This window comes from Euwallacea similis, chromosome 26 (genome assembly GCF_039881205.1).
Source record: "Euwallacea similis isolate ESF13 chromosome 26, ESF131.1, whole genome shotgun sequence".
Classification (NCBI taxonomy): domain Eukaryota; kingdom Metazoa; phylum Arthropoda; class Insecta; order Coleoptera; family Curculionidae; genus Euwallacea; species Euwallacea similis.
Genome location: NC_089634.1, coordinates 1,664,173 through 1,679,286, shown reverse-complemented (window position 1 = coordinate 1,679,286; position 15,114 = coordinate 1,664,173). Strand labels below are relative to the sequence as shown.

The following is a 15,114-nucleotide window of genomic DNA, read 5'->3' as shown; positions in this document are numbered from 1 at the left end:
AACTGTACATAAATTAATTACAAACGTTTAAGTCAAATTTATTTTTTTTTAAATCAATTTTAAAATTTTCTCAAAATTGGATATTTACCCCTGCACTATAGCAACCTTTTAATCCACACTAACCTGCTGTTTATAGAGCGATTTTCCTAACGGATTCCGCGCATCAGTATTTCTATTATAAATTGCTCTCAAACTGGCTATTTTGGTAATCCAATGATGATTTTTTGCTAAACTATGTAAGACTGATATGTCCCTACTTTAGTAAACTATCAAAAATTAATTTGAAATTTGTCCGCGAAAATTTGGAAAATTTATACGCGGCGATCGATTTGCGCGACGAACACCAAAACCCTTCATCTAACTAAAGCCCCACCTTCGACAAGAGCGAACCAGAAATATCCAGTTTCCAACCCTCAAGAATAAGGGTAATATAGTGAATAAAACTGGGTTTTTGAATTAGCTTAAATCTTCAATGAACCTACTGATGGTATTATTGAAAAAAATTAACGGCTCCATTCCCCTTGCCAGACAGGCTTTGTTCAAGAAATAATGACTACTATTATGGTTGATAAAGGGCATGTGAAACAAGTTCATTAAGAACCATTCTGAGGTTTCAAATGAATAATTTTTATTCTTGAATAATTAATTTTTTTGCGTTTGCATAGGTTATTTTTCTCGTAAAACGCCAAGGCAAATGGACGGACATGAACCAGAAACCTTGCCCCAAGCCCTGCGTCTGCAACTCCATCGCGGTTCTTGTAGGCATTTGCCGTCCTTGCCGTTAAAAAAATTGAAGACATGCGACTTGAAATATTAGTTCCCACATTACTGAAAACAGGTACATAATTCGATAATGCGTGGTTCAGAGTACTGACAACATCAAACTCCAATTCCTCTCTGACAAACCCCTTGAGAATAATTATTGAAAATCCACCTCACACACCTTTAGTCGAAATAATGACTGAGCATTTGTTAAATTGCACTTGTAATATTGGGGTGACTTTAAAAAATGTTGCCCTCATACTAAACCATCACATGTAACCACAGAAACAAAATTGATTCCGTGACGACAATGTATAAGGAAAAACTGGATGATCTTTTATCTGCCTTATTGTTTATTTTGGCAAAGCCAGTTTAGATTTAAAACGACCCTTCTTGGGCGTGGCGACCTATAAATAGGCCCGTCAATGGTAATGTCGCACAGTTTTGCGAATACTGATCAAATATTGACAGCAGCGCTAGCCCAGCTTCATCATGAAATCATTCTTAGTGGCTTCCGCCTTCTTAGTCCTGGTCAGAGCTGGCAGTGGTAAGCACCCCTACCGATTTTCTACATAATCCTATTTAAACGTTTTGTGTAGATATTACCCCGGTGGCTCTAGGACAGCCCTTACCGTCACTCCTGCAGCAATCCAGCCAGTACCATTCCCAAGACTCCCTTGGCCAATATGCATATGGTTATGCTAACGGTTTGTCTACTAAAAACGAAGTTCGCTCCATCGATGGTCAAACTGTGGGGTCGTACTCCTATGTGGACCCTGAGGGAAAGCTTCAGAGTGTCCACTACAGGTCAGACGCATTGAATGGGTTTCGTGCGTCTGCCACTAATTTACCCACAGCTCCTCAAGCTGCCCCGATAGCAGCCCCACAACCCATTCAAGACACTCCTGAAGTAATCGAGGCAAGGACTCGCCATTTAGAGGCTTTTAAGCTTGCAGAAGAAGCTGCTAAGGTACTAATAACATAATTCCTAATTTATATCTCTAGAATTTATATTTGGTAGAAGGCTTCTGAATCTGCTGCTGTGGAATCTAAATCTGTAATCCATGCTCATCCAGCCATCATCACGACCACAAACCCAGTGGTGCGTTCATCAGTTCCTTATTTCGGGTACTCTTTCGCCATTAATTACGGAAGGCTCTACACCATTCAGCCTCAGCCAATTGTCACAGCTTATGCTATTCCTGAGGCTTTTATAGGAGCACCCTTAATATCATCACCGACTCCAATTGCAGCTGAGGCACCTGAAATAAAAAAGGAACTACCTGAAGTGGTTGCTGCAAGACAGCAGGTGGCCAATAAGGCCCCCGCCAAAGAGTGATTTGATTGTGAAGACTGAGTTATATGTACCTATTTAGTGTTAAGATCAATTTTCTGTCAATAATCCTTGCTTAATTAAAGTTTTTTAATTAGAAATGATAACAACTTTTATTAAAAATTTGAAAATTTAAGTTGTTTCACCAACTGCGTAAGTGTATGGGTGGTTGCATAACTTGGGAAATAAATTATTGATTTTTTGAAATACAGCTTTGCCAGATCGTACATTAATTATTGAAGTGTTACGATTTCTCATGAGAAAACTATTAAAAATCGTCATGTATTGTAGAAAATATGAAAATAAATAATGAGAACAGGATATTAACATGTTGTAAAATATCCAAGGTATAATTCTTGTAACAATTTAAGTAAATTTTGGATTTTATCGTTTCAATATTTGCTTTTATGTCTGGCAAGTTAGCAACGTTGCCTCGTATTATTAATAATTTAGTGAGGTTATGTTTTTTGTTATAAAAATCAAAATTAATTTATCTAAATTACCATATTTTCGGTAAAATATTAATAAAATAATGGAAAAACCTGAAGAGTAAGTTGTCTTCTAATACATAATTTCGGACTTTCTGATTTGAAGTATAATGATTAACTTCTTTTATGGTTTCAGACCCTCATCCACCACGGATAACAAGCCCTCTCATAATTGGGTTGAAATAACTGATGTATTCAAAGAAAGCGTTAAAGGTACGTTAATTTTCCCTCTTTTCTGATTACAAGTGGTGTTTTACGTTATTTTGTCACAGATCTTCAATTGGGTGAACTGTTGCATGATGATTTATTTGGCCTATTTGAGGCAATGTCTGCAATTGAAATGATGGATCCTAAAATGGATGCTGGAATGCTGTGTAACAGGGGAGCTCGAAAAATCACCTCTTTTGAACAGGCAGTTGCTGATGGTCTCTTAACCCTCAATGAAGTGCCTCCTCATATGCTTCTAGGCATTATTGATGGCACTCTTGCTCGTCTTGTTTCGTGGCTCGAGGGCCATTCCTTAGCCCAGACTGTATTTACTTGCCTGTATCTTCACAGACCTTATGCTCCTCAAGATAGAGCCTTGAAAGTGTTTTGTTTGGCAGTCTACAAGCTTTTAGATGTAATTAAAGAACTATTGCATAAAGCCATGGTTTTTGAAGAGGAGGATTTTCAACCAATGCAATATGGATTTCACTTAAACCCTGATATATCTGAGCAGAGGATGATCGGCATGTTAAGAGAAGTTGAGGAGGATTTACATAAGAAAGCAAGAAATAAGCAAGGAGATCCAGAATCCCAGGGCATTTTTGCCAGGATTAAGTTTGTGAGGATATTATTACAAGTGCTCAACTCTCTTAGAAAGGAAGATCAGCAACAAAACTCATTAAATGATTGTCAGAGATTGCTGAACAGTGCAATGGAAATGCTGCAGATTATTAAAGATAGCGTAAAACTTGGAAAGGGAGCTAGAGATGGTAAGTGTGGTAATAAGGGATTTTGTAGGATTGAAGGGATAATTATAGGTGAAGAGGAGCTGGCATGCTTTGAGCCATCTATAAACCAAAGGCTTTTACCACCAACCTTTCCTCGATACACTAAAATAAAAAAGAGGGCAGAGGCAATAGAACATTTCATAGATATGGTGGAGAGATTTAAGGTTGTTTGTAAAGCTCAAGGGATCAATAGTTTTCATCAAGCAATGGTATTAGTTTATTTCTGAAGAAGTTTTAAATTGAAAATTTTCTGGCCTTTTCAGTAATAAGGTAAATTTTACAGGAACTATTTGCAGAATTTAGTCAATCAGGTCCTTGTCTAGTCTCCCGCAGTGCGTTACAGTTAGTAGGTCGCAATGCCGGCTCATCCCGCGAAGCCTTGAGAGAAGCCCTTAGGAACTTTTGTGGCCCTCATGCCCTTAGTAAGTCTTTGACTCTTAATCGTAACTAAACTTATGGCCAAATGAAACAGACCAACGAAATTTCAGGGTAAAAATTTCAGTCAATGCATTTCATTTAGCCAGAAGTTTGTAATCAATAATAGTAACATATAGGTAGCAGAGCAATTCCCACTGCCAGAGCTACTGCAGACGCTTTTCTGGCCAGGGCAGGTAGACCAGCCGCCCTTTTGTTGCAGTTGAGCGGTCATAATAGGGCTCGGCAAAGAGACAAATTAGCGGTACTTCTTGAGGAGTTTGCCTTACTGCAAGAGGTGCCTGTGAGACACTGTTTAGATGAATTTTAAATCACTTATTGCATATCTTAGGAAGCTGAACGGGCAGACGCTGCATGCGCTTCCTCCTTAGGTGTGCCTCCAAAGCCCCATTTTGCCACTTGGGCTTTGTACCATACATTAAGGGGACAAGCGCTATATTTATTAGCAGGATTCGAACTCGAACTTTATGCGGAGCACGAGTATTATTATGTTTATTGGTACTTGTATGAGTGCATATATGGCTGGTTGATTTCCACGTTGTCTAGAGCGGACAGTTTATTGCAGGAAGCTTGGAATGGGACTGCTGCAGTGTCCCAAGGAGGTAAAGGTGGGTAGTTAATACAGTTTAAAGTAGATGTAGGTAAATGAGTGTCTGTGATTAGGTGGACGAAGGCAAAAACCCAATAAGACTGCCCGCAGACCCAGGCCGCATGCTAGAGACGCTGTGAGGTTACAAGCTTTCCAGCAATTGGCCGGCGGCTATTTTAAGGTGAAATTTTTGGAAGTAAAAATATCTCATAGTGAAGTTTTTTTATAGGCCTTACTAGGGCTTCTCCGTGACGGGCTTCTCCAAGCCCCTCTTCCCGGGTTTGACAGAGAACGAGTGCGTTTCGAGCATCGTTTTGGCGCCTTTTCCCGTCTTCCAGCACCGCCCCCAGCCGCCTATCGCGACTTTCGAGCGGCCGCTCAAGCCGCCGGTTCTCAGGTAGGTTGGTTTTGAACCAATGAGGTTAATATGTGATAACTTGTTTTAATGAAGGGATCAGAGCAGTTGTTTTTGTGCGCGGGGAGGCACTTTGCGCAAGCCGGACAACTATTGGCGGCAGGAGGTGTTGGTGATGCCCCTTTAGCTCGTACTGCCAAGACGAATTTTGTGCTGCTGCGCCTATTGGCGGCGGGGCATCGGCCCAAGATCAAACCGACATTTTGTTTCAACGAAAGCAAGCAATTTCCTGTTATTTGTCTTACTGAGGGCCAACTTACCCACGAATAGAGTCGAGATAAAGTATATTATGAGGAAACCGTACATACCTTAGTTATATTAATAATTACGAAGTTGAAAAAGAGTCATAGAGTAACGGAGGGTTAATGTTATTTAAAAGCTATAAGAAATAAAAATCGTAATTCTTATTTATCATTCCGTTAGAAGAGATATTGAAGTGCACCACACTCCGAATAATTCCCATAGTTCCTATACCTACGATTGTTGTTACCGCTTTTGCATTCAGTTAAAAATTGTTTATCGTATTTACGGTATAATCTTATCTCTTACAATTGTTGAATTTTTTATTAGAAAAATCATGAAATATTAAAGGTGACCACAGCCACACGAAAATTTCACGAGAAAAATATACTTGTTTTGGGTTCCCCTACACGCACTTGTTCTGTATCCATTGTGTTGTGAATCATCCTGTAGAGAGACAGGTTCTATAAGTTTTTATATTGTAAGAAGTGCTGGTTGCTCTGCTTCCACGTTTCTACTTATGCTGTTATGGCTATAGAATTTCGCCGATATCTATTTTACTTTCTGTGTAAAAGTGCGGACAATCACTAATTTATGTAGAATTTCGTCATCACTGTTTAAAACCAGGCAATATGCTTTTATGTGAATACATAATAACAGTTATTAAAACTACCCAAAGGATTGTAACGCGTTTCAAGTTACGTAAAAAACCATTTCAATCAATATATTGATCTAAATTTAGTGGAAGCCACGTTCTGCGCAAACAGCAGATAAAGTGCTGCCCAACCTTTCATTAGTTTGAACCAAGGTTACAGCGAATGCCACCGCTTTTCAGTACTAATTAACCAAAAAACAAAAACCTAATTAAACATTCTGTGATATGCATTAACTAATAAAGGACAGCTTTGACCAATTTACCAAGGTAAAAGGAAAAATATCTTACTTGGTTGGTGCTTGGTACCTTAATTTACATTCATAATAATATTTTGCAATATTGAAACTGATTATGATGTGGTACATTTTTAAGTACACAGCCATTAAAGAGTACCAATCAGTAATATAAAACATTCAAATACTCATTTTCAAATGAACACGCATAAATATATATTTACTTAGCTCAAGGACATCCCAGTATTGTAAATTTCAACGAAAGCACATATCTGCATGTGGTTCTGTATAAAAATTCAAGTTGAGCTTGTAACAAAACTGCGCAAAGCTGTATATATTTGCTTTGGGAGATACACTTGACAATTGCTATTATTCAGATATACATATAGATAGGACAAATTGGAAAAGCAGTTCGGTTTAAGCCAGTGGCGGCGAGAGCCAAAACATGGAAAGTACCAAGAACGTCCCAGTAGATAACAAGGTTCACCCCTTTAGCAAGGCTAATTTATTGTCGAAGTTTTTATTCACGTAAGTATTGAATTTTCATTGTTTTTCTTAAGTGTTTTTCAATGTCATAATTTGTTGATTTCCTAAGGACATTTTAACCTGCATTGGCATTACTCTATTGTCTTTAAACCTGAAAGTTATTATCGAATTTTAAAGTTGTTCAGCAGGAAAATTGCTAAAAGGAAATGTTATAATATGCTGCATCGAAGACTGCGTTAATATAAGGTAAAGTTGCGCAACTGTGCCCATTACATCATGAATGTAATAGCTTATACGGGATATAACATATTATCATGGAGATTTTTCGGGAGACGATAGTATTCTGAAAAATAATTTAAGAAATACTATTAGGTTCATAGTCAAAAACGCACCATCTTCGAAATATAGAGAAGCAAAATTTCACATTTTTTGTCATATTTTGTGTTTTTCTCATCTATGCCTTGAACTCAATTTTTTAAATTTCGTACACCTATTTTCTTTAAGACTTTTTACAACAAAATATCAAAATCATCAGTAGCCATATAAAGGGTGTTTATTTTTTTCAATCATATACTATTTTGTGTTTTGTATTTTTTTTTTGGAACACTCTGTGTGCATTCTGATACCAAATATAAATTCTGTTTGCAATTTTTTAGTGTTTTAGTTTGTTACAGTATTTTCCTATCTTTCACAGTTTTCGTAAAATTTTCAAAAATATTTATCAATATAAATTAAAAAAGTAAATGAGATAAGGACAAAAGTATTTATCTAGCTCAGTTATCAATTGTCTGAAGCAATTCGTAACATTTCCTCAAATTTCTCAAAATTAAAAATAAATTTAAACAAAAACAAAATTATAAAAATAGTTGAAAACGTGCTACCCTGTATTTCGAAAATGGTGCACTTTAACAATGGGTCTTTTGGCATTTTTTTATCATTTTGCAGAGTATTATAGGTCTCTGAAATATTTCCATGATGAAATGTTACATCCTGTATAAAAACGGGCATTTCCTCTGCCATATATGAGTGGTTCTATGTATTTCACTTCGTTTAATATCACCCTGTTATACAATCCATACATATACCTTTTTAATTGCAATTATTATAGTTCAGGTTCTTACTAAACCAACTACTATTACCATTTTTAGGTGGCTCTTTCCTTTATTTTACAAGGGTTTGCATAAAGACCTAACTGAAGATGATCTCTACCCCAGCCTGAAGCATCACGAGGCAACCTATTTGGGTGATAATTTATCCAAACAATGGGATAGACAATTAAGAAAACTAAAAATCGGCAAGCAACCGTCCTTATGGAGGGCCATTTTGCGAATGTTCGGCAGAGAAATCGCTTTGTTGGCCCTATTGTACGCCTTCATCGAGCTCTGCGCTAGGTGAGTTAATTTTATAAGTATAATTTACGTAGGCCTTATTTTATCACTAACTTTCAGGTAGTAATCTTTAGTTTGTTACTCTTGAGCTGCGTAAAGTAACCCGTAAGGGTGTCTTCTCCGTCCTCTATTATTATCTCTATTTTACACAAATTCTCATAGGTAAAAAAACAATCATATAATATAAACTTATGTTACTAGTCCCAATAATAAGCATTTTTCAACGATTTTAGGCTTGTGCAACCATTGATACTGGCACAACTTCTTCAATACTATCAACCAAACAGTACCATGAGCAGAAATGAGGCATTTTTGTACTCAATCCTAATGGTCGCTTCTCCATTTCTTGTTATGAGTTGCCAACATAATTTTCTATGGTATCAATTCACCATGGGAATCAAGATCAAAGTAGCTGCTACTGCTCTTGTTTACCGAAAAGCTCTAAAGCTCAGTCGCTCGTCCTTGGCTGAAACAAACATAGGGCAGATGGTGAATTTAATTTCCAACGATGTGACCAGGTTTGAAAACGCGGTCAAACACATCCATAGCCTTTGGATTGGGCCTATCGAAATGATGATTATTGTAACTCTGCTCTATTTTTATGTGGGGCCAAGTGGTATGACCGGAGTAGCGTTTTTGATACTGTTTCTGCCCGTTCAGAGTAAGTTTGTAAAGCTGGTACTTCGATTTAATCTTCCTTTGATCTAAATTTTAGTGTGGCTTGGCAAGAAAACCTCGATTTTCAGGCTCAACACTGCCATGAGAACAGACGAGAGGATCCGGCTGATGAATGAAATCATTTCTGGTATTCAAGTTATTAAAATGTATACTTGGGAGAAACCTTTTGCGAAACTTGTGGAAATAAGCAGATGGTAAGTTGTGCGAATATATTTTTTAGTTATTTTTCGGTATATTTCCAAGATATTTTATCAGGAAAGAAATGCAGCAAATAAAGAAGAATGCCTACATCAAGGCTGTGATATTTTCCTTCCAATCTTTCATCACCAAAATGGCCATTTGGCTGTGCGTTGTCATTTTCGTTCTGACTGGCAACTCTCCAACTACCCAGTTTGTCTACGTGGTCACCTCGTTTTATACAATCTTAAGACCAGTGATAACCAAACGCCTCCCCGAAGGAGTGACCCATCTAGCAGAAGCACAAATATCCATTAAACGTATCTCAGAGTTTCTGCTGAAGGAGGAAATCGACTTTGATGCCAGTTCCACGTTCCTTAACCCAGCCCTTCAGCAAAACGGAACTGAGAAACCAACTAAAATCAATCAGGATCATTTGATAGATCTGAGGCATGTATTTGTTAAGTGGAATTCAAAGTTTGAAGAGTACTCTCTGCAAGACGTTTCAATGCAAAATGGGCGACAATTGACTGTGATAGTAGGCCCAGTGGGTAGTGGGAAAACTACGTTGCTACACACGATTCTGAGGGAACTAGTTCCGTTAAAAGGCACTGTGAAAATTAATGGTAAGTTTAGTTTTGTGTCACAAATATAAGAAGTAAAATTGTTATGAAATCTGTGGTGCTAAGGGAGAAGCCGATATGTCAGTAAGATGGGGTCTGCCTTAGCACCACTGAAATTACACAAAGATATATTTGCGGGAATGAAGTCATTAATATGTACATAAGTGAATTAACATTTTTCTTCCCTGAAATTTAGTAGTTTACAATACTACACATTTTGTAATTTTTGTAGGAATAATCTCATACGTTTCCCAAGAGCCTTGGCTCTTCATGAGCAGCATAAAACAGAATATCCTCTTTGGCCAGTCTTACGACCGCAAACGTTATCAAGAAGTTATTAAAGCGTGTGCCCTAGAACGAGATTTTTCTCTCTTCCCCCATGGAGATGAGACTTTAGTAGGTGATCGAGGAGTGACGTTGAGTGGAGGCCAGAAGGCTCGCATAAACTTAGCCAGGGCAGTCTACAAGAAGGCTGACATATACCTTTTAGATGACCCTTTATCCGCTGTGGACACTTACGTAGGAAAGCACATATTTGAGGCGTGCATCCAGCAATATTTGAGGGGCAAATGCGTGGTATTGGTGACACATCAGCTGCAATATCTGAGAAATGCTGAAAAGATATATTTGCTCGATAATGGTAGCGTGAACTTTTCGGGAAGTTTCGGAGAAATCCATGATTCTGGGCATGAGTACGCGAAACTTTTAGTGGAGCTCAATGACAAGTCTGAAGGAGACTGTTATGAAGAACTTGAAGCGGTTGGAGTAGTGAAAAAAGAAGACAAAATTGCTTTGAGAGATAATGATATTAAAAGGCCTAAAGCTAACAAAGAAGGCAAAGCTGTGGGTAACATTGCTAAAAGTGTATATGGAATCTATTTCCAGAATGGCGGTCACTGGTGCGTCATTTTCTGGGTTTTTATGTTCTTTTGTGCAACTCAAGGCATTGGCAGCTTGTCTGACTATTTTACATCATGGTGGTAAGTACTTCAACAGTCTTGAATGTAGAATTTTTCTGACTTACATAATTTTAGGGTAAATGCCAATACCATTCGCCAATCCAACGAAACTGAATCAATAAAAATCACTGCGGTTCAAAAGTTCTGGCTTGAGTACATGACTGACGACTTCTCGGTGATCATTTACACAGTACTCATACTTTCTCTAACAGTTCTGGCTCTGAGCAGGTCTCTGACATTCTACCGATTTGCTATGAAGGCGTCTACCACTTTGCATAATAGCATGTTTAATAAAATAGTCTATGCCACTATGAGGTTCTTTAATACTAATCCTTCTGGCAGGATTTTGAATCGGTTTTCGAGTGATATGAATCAGGTAGATGAGGCGTTGCCTTCTACCATGTTGGATTCAATTCAGGTGCACTTTTCCATGTTTGGATAATAAAATAGTTTTAATTTTCTTATTTTCTATAGAACGGACTGGCAGTACTGTCCACTACAATAGTGGTAGCAACTGTAAATCCTTGGATGTTAGTTCCCACGTTGGTGATATTGTTTGTTTTCTACTTAATGAGAGTGGTCTATATTTCAACCAGCAGAGATGTGAAACGAGTGGAGAGCGTTAGTAAGTTTAAATTTAACCCAGAAATCGATTTCTATAGAAATTATATTCCATAATGTTTGCCTGTTTTAATGACTTCTTTAACCCTCAACTTCTTCTATTCCTAGCCAGGAGCCCTGTCTATTCCCACTTGGCCGCCTCTCTGCAAGGCCTGACGACCATCCGAGCCTTTGGAGCTCAACACGTCCTGCGACAAGAGTTTGAAAAACTCCAAAACAGAAACAGCTCCCCTGCCATCGTTTTTATAGCCGTAGGCCGTTGTTTCGGCTTCTGGTTGGACTTTGGCTGTACCATCTACATATTTTTTGTCACCATGAGTTTCCTGTTTCTTCAAGATACTCCTGGAGGTTTCGTAGGGCTATCCATCACTCAGGCCATGACCTTAACTGGGATGTTTCAAATGTGCATCAGACAGTTTAGTGAATTAGAAAATCAAATGACTTGCGTGGAACGTATTAAAGAGTATGTAGACGTGGTTCCTGAGTCCAATATTGGTGCCAAGCAACCACCCGATAATTGGCCGTCGAAAGGAAAGATTGGTTTCAAGGGCTTGAGTATGCGATATGCTTCCGATGAACCCCAAGTGCTTAAAGACCTAACTTTTACTGTCAATAATGAGGAGAAAGTCGGTATTGTAGGTGAGTTTTAATTGCTTACTGGAGATAGTAGATGCTAACAGATGTTTTTAGGCCGGACCGGAGCTGGAAAATCCTCGATCATAATGGCGTTATTCAGACTAGCAGAAAATCAGGGGATAATCTCTATCGATGACATAGATACTAAAACTGTCAGCCTAGATCGTCTTAGATCTAATATTTCAATAATTCCACAAGAACCGGTCTTATTCACCGGCACACTACGCAAAAACTTAGATCCTTTCGATGATTATGACGACGAAATCTTATGGAATGCCCTTGAACAAGTTGAACTCAAAGACGTTGTCTCTGACCTTCCCAATGGACTCCAAAGCAGAATGTCCGAAGGAGGAAGCAACTTCAGCGTGGGTCAACGTCAATTAATCTGTCTGGCTCGAGCCATTATTAAAAAGAATAAAATTTTGGTCTTAGATGAGGCAACAGCCAACGTAGACCCTCAAACTGACGCTTTAATTCAACTGACTATCAGAAATCAATTTTCCAAATGCACAGTTCTAACTATAGCCCACAGATTGCATACGGTTATGGATTCGGATAAGGTGTTGGTGATGGATGCGGGCAGAGTGGTGGAATTCGGAACTCCGTTCGAGTTATTGCAAAATAAATATGGGGTGTTTGCAGGAATGGTGGAGCAAACTGGACGAGCTATGGCAGATAACTTACTTGGAATAGCTCAAAAGGTTGGTTTGGCTATTAAAAGTCTCTATTTTAGAAATTATATAGGTGAATTTGATTTTCAGGCACTTCAAGACCAAGCACAGGAGATTCCTAAGGTTCACGAAACATAGTGCAATGTTAAAAATTGATCCTAATAAAATTTCAGTTTATTTTGTTAATTTATTTGTTATAATTTCTTAAGGTTTTTTGGGCAACTACAAGTATTAACATATTTTATACATTCACATTCCATACACTTTAGACCTGTTATTTTTTGTTTTTCTAATAATGTTTTCCTAGGTTCTTAGGAAAAAGAAGATGGTGATAAATTTATCACCAAATCGTCAAGAAAAGCGTTCGTCTCAACTCTTAGTAAAAGGTAAATGTTATTCTTAGTTAGTTTTAACTGTGAATAGTGCCCAATTTCACAGCTTCAACAACCACTACTTGTGGGTGATTGACGATGGCGTTATTCCCAATGAAAATAAATTTTAACAAAAATTGTAGATTGAACTTAATTTCAATAAATTCCTTCAAAGGTTAACTTTAGGTTGAACCTACAATTATGTACAGAACCTTCATAAATGTTTGACCACCCCGTGACTTTCAAGGTCAAATTTAATTTTTTTTGAGTTGTCATGAACTTTGATAATTTAACTTGTTCTCTTTTGAAAATTGAGGTTGGTTGTAATGGTGATATAATTTAAGGTTATGTGACAGTTTGTTTACTAACACGTTTTTTGTGATTTTCGATTTTCTTCTTGCAATTTTCGCTTACCTATCGGAAAAAGCTTTTTTAGAAGCTAAAATAGTGTATTATTCGGTTCGAGTTGAAACCAAAAATTCATATAGAATATCCAATTATAACATAACCCTAAAGACCCAATTTTATAAACAAGGATTGTCAGCTGATTTTATTTAGTGAATTTATTTCCAGAAACTGAACAATGTTATCAATCAGTGTTTATTTGGTTATCTATATTTTTGGTCCCGTGGTGGTCAAACATTTATGAAGGCTCTATATTTAATATGTAATTGTACGTTAAAATAAATTTTCCTAAATTAAGGAAAATAGAAAAGGAATTATTCCCACCTTCTTTACTCATTTTCGGCAACCCACAATACTTCATGGTATTGATATTTGAGGTTATGTTTGTTGTTTATTATCATATACATATACTAAAACGTCACACATTTTATTTTGAACATTTACTTAATGTTTTAAAAAGTTTAAAGGTGGGACTTCGCAGAAAATAGATTTGGCTTCATTGCTAAAATCGTTTTAAACTATTGCCTTACGATATCAATGATAACATTCAAATGTTAAACTCATTGAAAAGGTTAAACTAATTATTCAGTTTCACCCTCAATTCTTGGCTTAAACAGTACCTTTTGGGTCTATTTTCGTTTTGTATCCTAAAAGAACATGTCGTCCTACCTACACAGAGAAGACTTTAGCTTGGGTCCCATCAGTGTTGATGAAATTGAACCTGGGCTCTTTCTCGGAAGCCTTGCGGCAGCTAAAGATATTGAAACTTTACATAAGTTGAAAGTAAGTCATATTCTTACTATAGACACGTGCCCTCTGCCTAGGACTATTTTGGACTTGAGCCATCTCAAAACCAAATTTGTCCAGTTATCAGATTTACCAAAAGAAGACCTTTTGAGCCACTTTAATGATACTAATAACTTCATTGAAAATGGTATTGATAAATTTTATAACTCTGAGAATATAATTGTAACTTTAATTATTTCCAGCTTTAAATGGTGGTTGCATATTAGTGCATTGTTATTTTGGTGTGTCACGTAGTGCTACTGTAGTTATAGCATACATCATGAAAAAATATCAATTGAGCTATCCTGAGGCATTTGAGAGAGTTAAAGCCAAAAGGCATATTGTTTTCCCAAATCAGGGCAAGTTTTATAAATCCATTAATTGCTATCATAATAACTATTATTATCACAATTCAAGGGTTTGTCACACAACTAAAACTGTATAAGGAAATGGACCATACAATAGATGCTTCTAATATGAAATATAAGCTCTTCCGGCTGAATTTAGCTTCTGATAGAGTTAGAAAAGTAAAAATTTTACCACATAACTTTATAGATTTAATACAAGATGACCCTGGTCTTCCTCAAACTCAACCCCATCCTAATGTTTATAGGTGACTTATTCAGTTAGAATACAGACAATTTTCTAATCTAATTCTACGGTTTCTCAGATGTAGGAAGTGTCGCAGAATTTTAGCAACTGAGTGTAATTTGATTGTCCATCAAGACAAAGGCTCCACATGTACAAAGACATTCTTTCTGGAGCCAATTGCGTGGATGAACGTAGCCCAGGTTGGTTGATTTCAATCTGGATATGTATAGATAAGTAAACATTACTGTCTTTTAGAATACCCAAGGTAAATTGCACTGCCCAAAATGCGAACATAAAGTGGGCTCTTTTAGTTGGGTGATGGGGTGCCAGTGTCCATGTGGCACTCAAGTAGCCCCAGCATTTTATTTAGTACCTTCCAAAGTCGACTATACAAATGTTGTTAAGAACGTAGAAATGACTTTTTAGAGGCCAATAATAATCAAAAATAATCAAATTGACCAATTAAATATGTTGTTTTACTTAATCAGATAAAATGCGGTTTGGTTATAGAATTTATTTAGGTTTTACAATGTTTTCTCTTCTTATTTTCACATATAGCTACGCATCGAACGTTTCC

At 37.1% G+C, this 15,114-nt stretch overlaps 4 protein-coding genes across 9 annotated transcripts; all 4 read left to right on the top strand.

Annotated features, from left to right (window-relative positions):
- Positions 1–1,136: 1,136 nt before the first annotated feature.
- Positions 1,137–2,196, top strand: LOC136417021 (cuticle protein 19.8-like). 2 transcript variants are annotated; one of them, XM_066402508.1, is made up of 3 exons: positions 1,137–1,309; positions 1,362–1,732; positions 1,787–2,196. In XM_066402508.1, exons 1-3 carry the CDS (start codon positions 1,255–1,257, stop codon positions 2,099–2,101), a joined length of 741 nt encoding a protein of 246 aa, XP_066258605.1. In that variant the 5' UTR covers positions 1,137–1,254; the 3' UTR covers positions 2,102–2,196. The 2 variants fall into 2 exon arrangements, with proteins under 2 accessions (XP_066258605.1, XP_066258604.1); XM_066402507.1 differs by having other exon boundaries at positions 1,784–2,196.
- A 301-nt stretch (positions 2,197–2,497) lies between these two features.
- Positions 2,498–5,421, top strand: Naa35 (N-alpha-acetyltransferase 35). 4 transcript variants are annotated; one of them, XM_066402666.1, is made up of 10 exons: positions 2,498–2,644; positions 2,720–2,796; positions 2,856–3,560; positions 3,609–3,787; positions 3,862–4,000; positions 4,133–4,290; positions 4,345–4,621; positions 4,677–4,783; positions 4,832–4,999; positions 5,054–5,421. In XM_066402666.1, exons 1-10 carry the CDS (start codon positions 2,628–2,630, stop codon positions 5,285–5,287), a joined length of 2,061 nt encoding a protein of 686 aa, XP_066258763.1. In that variant the 5' UTR covers positions 2,498–2,627; the 3' UTR covers positions 5,288–5,421. The 4 variants fall into 4 exon arrangements, with proteins under 4 accessions (XP_066258763.1, XP_066258762.1, XP_066258761.1 ...); XM_066402665.1 differs by having other exon boundaries at positions 2,856–3,787; positions 4,345–4,615; XM_066402664.1 differs by having other exon boundaries at positions 2,856–3,787.
- Positions 5,422–6,522: 1,101 nt separating this feature from the next.
- On the top strand, positions 6,523–12,570 carry LOC136417127 (probable multidrug resistance-associated protein lethal(2)03659). 2 transcript variants are annotated; one of them, XM_066402661.1, is made up of 11 exons: positions 6,523–6,673; positions 7,780–8,022; positions 8,253–8,680; positions 8,735–8,891; positions 8,953–9,500; positions 9,730–10,477; positions 10,532–10,874; positions 10,931–11,081; positions 11,186–11,716; positions 11,768–12,414; positions 12,475–12,570. In XM_066402661.1, the coding sequence occupies exons 1-11, from the start codon at positions 6,591–6,593 to the stop codon at positions 12,520–12,522; spliced, it is 3,927 nt and encodes a 1,308-aa protein (XP_066258758.1). In that variant the 5' UTR covers positions 6,523–6,590; the 3' UTR covers positions 12,523–12,570. The 2 variants fall into 2 exon arrangements, with proteins under 2 accessions (XP_066258758.1, XP_066258760.1); XM_066402663.1 differs by lacking the exons at positions 6,523–6,673; positions 7,780–8,022 and adding an exon at positions 8,078–8,181.
- A 1,107-nt stretch (positions 12,571–13,677) lies between these two features.
- LOC136417072 (dual specificity protein phosphatase MPK-4-like) lies at positions 13,678–15,101 on the top strand. The gene is made up of 5 exons (XM_066402558.1): positions 13,678–14,094; positions 14,150–14,305; positions 14,364–14,559; positions 14,617–14,737; positions 14,793–15,101. The coding sequence occupies exons 1-5, from the start codon at positions 13,818–13,820 to the stop codon at positions 14,961–14,963; spliced, it is 921 nt and encodes a 306-aa protein (XP_066258655.1). The 5' UTR covers positions 13,678–13,817; the 3' UTR covers positions 14,964–15,101.
- The last annotated feature ends 13 nt before the right edge of the window (positions 15,102–15,114 follow it).

What these genes read in the sequence shown, in the direction of transcription:
- LOC136417021 (XM_066402507.1), top strand. Translation starts at nt 1,255, where the DNA reads ATGAAATCATTCTTAGTGGCTTCCGCCTTCTTAGTCCTGGTCAGAGCT. An exon ending in CCTGGTCAGAGCTGGCAGTG is followed by an intron (nt 1,310 to 1,361) that starts GTAAGCACCCCT and finishes CGTTTTGTGTAG; the next exon opens with ATATTACCCCGGTGGCTCTA. An exon ending in TTGCAGAAGAAGCTGCTAAG is followed by an intron (nt 1,733 to 1,783) that starts GTACTAATAACA and finishes TATATTTGGTAG; the next exon opens with AAGGCTTCTGAATCTGCTGC.
- LOC136417072 (XM_066402558.1), top strand. Translation starts at nt 13,818, where the DNA reads ATGTCGTCCTACCTACACAGAGAAGACTTTAGCTTGGGTCCCATCAGT. An exon ending in TAATAACTTCATTGAAAATG is followed by an intron (nt 14,095 to 14,149) that starts GTATTGATAAAT and finishes AATTATTTCCAG; the next exon opens with CTTTAAATGGTGGTTGCATA. An exon ending in CCCCATCCTAATGTTTATAG is followed by an intron (nt 14,560 to 14,616) that starts GTGACTTATTCA and finishes ACGGTTTCTCAG; the next exon opens with ATGTAGGAAGTGTCGCAGAA.
- LOC136417127 (XM_066402661.1), top strand. Translation starts at nt 6,591, where the DNA reads ATGGAAAGTACCAAGAACGTCCCAGTAGATAACAAGGTTCACCCCTTT. An exon ending in TTCATCGAGCTCTGCGCTAG is followed by an intron (nt 8,023 to 8,252) that starts GTGAGTTAATTT and finishes CAACGATTTTAG; the next exon opens with GCTTGTGCAACCATTGATAC. An exon ending in GACTATTTTACATCATGGTG is followed by an intron (nt 10,478 to 10,531) that starts GTAAGTACTTCA and finishes ACATAATTTTAG; the next exon opens with GGTAAATGCCAATACCATTC.
- Naa35 (XM_066402664.1), top strand. An exon ending in ATTCAAAGAAAGCGTTAAAG is followed by an intron (nt 2,797 to 2,855) that starts GTACGTTAATTT and finishes ATTTTGTCACAG; the next exon opens with ATCTTCAATTGGGTGAACTG. An exon ending in TGGCCGGCGGCTATTTTAAG is followed by an intron (nt 4,784 to 4,831) that starts GTGAAATTTTTG and finishes GTTTTTTTATAG; the next exon opens with GCCTTACTAGGGCTTCTCCG.